The sequence below is a fragment of the Populus euphratica genome, unplaced genomic scaffold, assembly GCF_000495115.2.
Source record: "Populus euphratica unplaced genomic scaffold, PopEup_1.0 scaffold6.1, whole genome shotgun sequence".
Taxonomy (NCBI): domain Eukaryota; kingdom Viridiplantae; phylum Streptophyta; class Magnoliopsida; order Malpighiales; family Salicaceae; genus Populus; species Populus euphratica.
Genome location: NW_011499849.1, coordinates 658,957 through 664,909, shown reverse-complemented (window position 1 = coordinate 664,909; position 5,953 = coordinate 658,957). Strand labels below are relative to the sequence as shown.

General features: G+C 32.9%; 1 protein-coding gene across 3 annotated transcripts; it reads left to right on the top strand.

Moving 5' to 3' along the window:
• The first annotated feature begins 3,953 nt into the window (after positions 1–3,953).
• On the top strand, positions 3,954–5,667 carry LOC105120399 (uncharacterized). Of its 3 annotated transcripts, none has more exons than XM_011018573.1 (5): positions 3,954–4,281; positions 4,382–4,444; positions 4,548–4,633; positions 4,737–4,939; positions 5,474–5,667. In XM_011018573.1, the coding sequence occupies exons 1-5, from the start codon at positions 4,094–4,096 to the stop codon at positions 5,570–5,572; spliced, it is 639 nt and encodes a 212-aa protein (XP_011016875.1). In that variant the 5' UTR covers positions 3,954–4,093; the 3' UTR covers positions 5,573–5,667. The 3 variants fall into 3 exon arrangements, with proteins under 3 accessions (XP_011016875.1, XP_011016873.1, XP_011016874.1); XM_011018571.1 differs by having other exon boundaries at positions 5,462–5,667; XM_011018572.1 differs by having other exon boundaries at positions 3,957–4,281; positions 4,551–4,633; positions 5,462–5,667.
• The last annotated feature ends 286 nt before the right edge of the window (positions 5,668–5,953 follow it).

The following is a 5,953-nucleotide window of genomic DNA, read 5'->3' as shown; positions in this document are numbered from 1 at the left end:
TTATCATTATTATTTTAAAATATCTCCAAGTTGGTGCAATCTATACCGTCCCTGGTAAGATATCCTTGGTGTCACAGCCGGATTAGCAAAGAGTCTATAGACAGTATAGACCTATGAAGTGAAATGGACCTCGTATCTGCCATGTGAAGTTTATATATATACAATTTATGGTCCCAATTCAATGGAGATAATGATACACACACACACACATATATATATATATGGGTTTTTTTTGTAAATTATAGGTCATTTAATATCGGGCCTTTAATAATAATATAGTAAATATTCTTTTAAATCTTTTTTTATAAAGAATTAATATATATTAAAATATTAACTCTTTTTTTATTTTATGTTTAAGATGTATGTACTTTGTTAAATTATTTTAATTCTCTATATTATAATAATTGATTTTTTGAATAAAATTTAAATTTTTTCCCAACATTATTCCACATTGATAAAGAATTTTACAATCAATATTATTTAAAAATTAAAAAAATATTTTATCTAATTCATTTAGAGGTAATGAATCATCTATTAATTATTCAAATATATTTATATAATTTATGTTATTTTCAATATTTGTCTGTTTATTATCTTTGATTAGGATAATATGTAATTCAAAATTGAAGCATGACACTTTATATATAAAATAATTTAATAATTTTAAATTTAAAAATTATCTACTTAACTATCAAATTTGCTTTACATATATAAATTTTTTTATATGAAATTATCTTCTGGGTTAGTTCAGTGTACATATCATTTGATATGTATATGCATATTAATTTTAAATATTTTTTGTATCTCAATTTACAAGAATAATTATTTAATTTAAAAAAAATATGATATATATCTGTCTCTATTTAGTGTTTAGTCTTAATAAAACATTGACCAAGAACATTTAGGAATAATAATTTGATGAAATAAAACTCAAATAATTATAACAACTTTATAATTTTATTTGCAAAGTAATTTTGTCTTTGAATGTTATTTTATTTTATATTTATTAATCAAATATAAATAAATATTAAAAATAAAAAAATATTAATAATAAATATGATAAATTAAATATTATTACTCACTAATCTAATATATTTAGTAAATTTAGTGTTATTAATAACAAAAAGGGCATCAACAATGACAAAAAAAATGGTTCCTTGAAGTTACATCTCAACATAAATCCATCTTGAACCTTCTAATATGGTGATTTCTTTACTTACCAAGAAATCCCTTTCTCCTCTTTACTGGCATAGATAGATCCGTTCATTTCAATAACACAATGCATTATGTAGGTTAATGCGACAAGCAAATCAATGTTATTTATGCTCCAGCCTTCCTGGGAGAAGAAATGGGAATGTTTGCTAAAACTCAAAGGTAAATTAAAAAAGAATTAAATCAGTTTTAAAGTTATACCTAACAACATCTAAGTGTAAATCCTAAAATAAAATGTTACCGATTAGACAAATAGCGCAAAAGAATTTCATACAAGGGTTAAGTAGAAGTTCTAAGCTTAAAGAAAGGGATATCAGAACAGGATTTATTACAAGAGTACTGGTGGTGTCAAAAGGAAGTCTCTGTCTGTTTCGAGGTGTCCCGTGGCGGCTAAATTACTGGATTAGTTCATTTCCACATCTTCTATAATTTGCAATTGTGGATGACCTTAACTGAAAAAAGAAGACGATTGACAAAACTGCAGTTTGGATGGGCATTTATGTGATTCATATTATGAACTTCTGTGATGTAGTGTGGGAAAAGTTACAGGGACAGTGGAGAATGTGGCTGATGTGGTGGAGAAAGTTGCTGGGTGGCTTAGAAGGTTATGAAAAGCTTCCAAACCATGGAATTTTCTAGTATTACAAAAAGTGGCGGTGAATTTTTTTAAGAGTATTTTTTTTAATAGAAAATATATTAAAATAATATTTTTTTTATTTTTAATATTAGTATATTAAAATAATAAAAAAACACTAAAATAATTTAACAGATGCCCATGGACCTGATTCACATGTAAAGTTCACCAAATACGGTGGCTGTTTCCATCCAAAATTCATCGTCTTCTTTTTCTAATGACAGTTTTATGTATCAGTACTCGGTAGTTAAACACTTGGTCTGATTTTGGTACCACTGTAGGAGGATGAACTGAAGCGGGAAGTGATGGAGACAGCGTCTGAGCCATTTAAGCATCCGGAAAATCTGGTAGGCAAAGAAGATAACAGAGAATAAGTTGGATGACCTTCATATTTTCACTTCAAACAGGATGTGCAAGAAGAGGTATCAATATGAATTTTCGAGTATCTAATTCAATAAAAGAGGCCTCTTTCTGTTCTGATCCCATGAAATAAATCGTGTAATCAACAAATTCATGTATCACAAGTTTTATCCTTTTTTACCCATAATAACTATGACATTTAAAAATCTAATTCACCTTATTTTCTCACTCTAAATAAACTTTAAGATTGTTTTTACCTTGAAAACTAGAAATTCTTAGTTTATAAAATCTAAAATATCCCTGTAATGTTAACAAATAGGACTATCATCGGGATTTCAACCCTAAACCCAAGTTGTGGAAGAATTGAGCTCTCCCGTATATGTTGTATTTTCTTTGAAGTCAGTCTCGGCTCAAATGCGTTGAATAAGTTCATTTAATGCCTCATTTTTTCTTCGCCATAGCCATTGTGATCGGTTCAATTCGCATCTGTTAGTAGTATTGATGTAGGTGAGACAATATCAATTAATTAGATATCCTAGAAATTCTAATCCCTAGTTTGACATCCACGTATACCATCTCAAACTTATCTACTAATATTACAGTTGCGTAGAACCTCGCCTCAAACCATCTATGTAAACTGGCAATAAAAAACATGCGATGCGATCCCTGCACTCGTCCAGTTGATTACACGACACGCAAATAGGGCTGGCAACTCTGCTTGTTCTAATCTGTCTATCTTCGAACGAAAGTCTATTGACGATAATCAAACAAGCTGTGAAGCCGAGTTTAGGGTTCCATTGACTTTTTTACCAGTCAACCCTTACCCTTCCCTCTCCTATTTCTTCCCAGGCACTGAAACGACCGTTTGGCGAAGCTTCTATCGTGCTCAATCATCTTTAAATTCATCATGATACGTGGTGCCACACAGGGGCGGAGTAAGGAAAATAAAAATTGAAAGGGACCCAATTGAAAGAATTGTTTTAAAAAGATTAAAATTTTAGTTATTTTATAAAGGGAGGGGCTGGGAAAAATTTCCCGACCCCTGCCACCGCCCCCCCTGGTTCAGGGATGGCGTTCAAAGATCCCAGATTCGGCGTGTTCGGCACAATCCAAATTATAATGCTGCCAGTTATATATATAAAAAATAAATAAAAATTAACAATTTAGCAAATACCATACCTTCTGATCCGTAATTTGATAGATTATTGAAATCTTTCGGCCTCAATCCTTACTGGGCTCTTTTTTCGGGCCTCAGCTTGGGATGTCGGACTCCGCAACCCTTTCTTTGTCCTTGGGCCTAATACCACTAAATCTCTTCCCTGAAAAATCTCAGTCAGAGGATTCGATTGAGAAATTATTTAGCTTTTGAACCTAATTGAGATTTTTGGATACTTGGAAGAGTGACTTTGATGTTTTCCCAATTATTATTTTCTTACAAAACCAGAATTTTTTTTTTTTGTTCAATTATCATTTGATATGGAACAGGGAGTGTGGCGTCTTTATAAAGTAATCTTTTTCAAGCCAACAAAAATATTCTTAATTGTCTTAAATCCCAATGGTATTTCAACACGAAAACTTGGATGACCTTGCGGGAGATTAGCACATTTTCTTTTGTTTTCTCATTGCACGCCAAGATGGACTGTAATCGACTAGAAAATTTATCATAAATTTATCATGTAACGCGAAGCAAGGGAGGATAATAGTAGTAATTTGACTTTCCTGGCCAAGTGGCAATATATATATGTGGTTCGACCATTTCTACGAGTCAATATAATCTAAAATTTCCAAGCACGTTCTGCACCGAACTTAAAACTTTTGAGATATATATCTTCGATTTGATCGAGGGATTTCTTTGATTGCACGAGTTGGAAATTAACCTTGGCATTGATGATGCCTGTAACAAGAGCAGTGTTTCCCGACAGTTCCGTTGGCCAGATATTTCTAGCCCCTAGTCCGGTATCTGATAGCACTTCGGAAATCTCAAAACTCAAATTCAAAAGCCAGTTTCTTAGAAATCAAAGGCTGAAAGTTTTCGGCACCTCTCTGAAATTGCTCTATGCAAGAAATACAAAGATGTACGTCTATTTTCCTTTTGCAAAACTTTTCTGGGCATAACATTAATCATCCAGATGCAGATATCTTGCAGCTCTGAGTCTAATCCATGTAATGGTGCAGGGAAATGGCTGTATACAATAGTCATGGAACAGGACCTGCTCATCCTTCTTCTCCTTCTCCTTGGTGAGTTGACTTTACCAACGATCTTTAAAACAGATAAATTGCACTCTGCCCTTATATTTCATGTTCCCGGCCAGTTTAATACAACTTTATGGTGATCTACTAGCAGGAAGGGTTGGGTTCTGGGAATGCTAATATCAATAATTCTACCCTTTTGTAGAAGCAAATGGGGGCCATTACTGTTGATAAAAGGTAAGGGATCGAAAGACTCGCCTTGTCAATTCTCAATAAAAACTCACATGCTGTGAATGAGTTATGGAATCCTATGTACTTAGCTTTTAAATTGGATGTGTAGACAAAGTTGAAGAAGTGGTGGAGATAGCAGATCACGTTGCAGACATCGTAGAAGAGGTGGCTGAGGAAGTGGGGAAGGTAGCTGAAGAAGTTGCCGATCATCTGCCGGAAGGTGGGAAACTTCAAGAAGTGGCCACATTTGTTGAAAACGTCGCGAAAGAAACAGCGAAGGATGCTAATGTAGTTGATGAAATAATTGAAAAGGTACTGCCTAATACACTGTTTTCTGTCTTAGCAATTAATTACCTAACACCATATAAAACGATTGTTAATTGTGTCAGCATGAATCGTTTCCTTATATCAGGTTAAATGTATTTCTCGAAACGCAGAATCAATGCGTTAGCCTAAATGCTCGTTGTTGAAGATTTTGACGTTCACTTTAGTCGTGTACCGATTCGTTTTAGTTGCGAACAACATGGTCCTAAGGCTGAATTATAACTAGCAGGAAAAAAAAATCGGCAAGTTTCATGTTCTTGCTGGCTGCCTGCTTTAAAGAAAGGATTGAAAAAAAAAAAAGCATGCCCAACTTGTTTTCAGTCCAGATCGAAAATCAAAACCAACCACTTGCGTCACCCATTGACAGCCAATGCAGGCTGTTTTAAACATGCTATAATATTACATGAAATAAACTAGGCATTTTGCAATATTTGTAGCATTCATGTTGTAAACTGAGCCTCTTTTTTAAAAAAAAAAGTAAAAATTGGGTTTGCTTTGTTTCTTATTAAGATTAAAAATCAGGTGGAAGAGTTGGAAAAGGAGGTGGAAGAGGAGGTGGAGTCTTTATCGGAGCAACTCACGAAGCAAGCCAATGGAAAATCCGAAGAATCAAAAGGCTGAGGCCAGCCAAGAAACACTTTGTTATTTTACCATGAAAAATTTGACTTGTAATTAAGGAAAGCTTGATAAGTAGCAGATACCCTTATTTATTTATCTATTTATCTAATACCCTTATTTATTTATCTATTTATCTAATACCCTTATTTATTTATCTATTTATCTAATACCCTTATTTATTTATCTATTTATCTAATACCCTTATTTATTTATCTATTTATCTATCAATTTTCAGTCCCAATTCGATTCCATTTTGCTAGATCTTGAAACCATTAGATAATCGTTAATGCTGGGTTTCCTCTGGGTGCATCTGTTTATTCTTTTCAGGATGGCCCGAGCTTTCAACATCGTGCAGTTACCCGGAAAAAAAAAAAAAAAAAAACC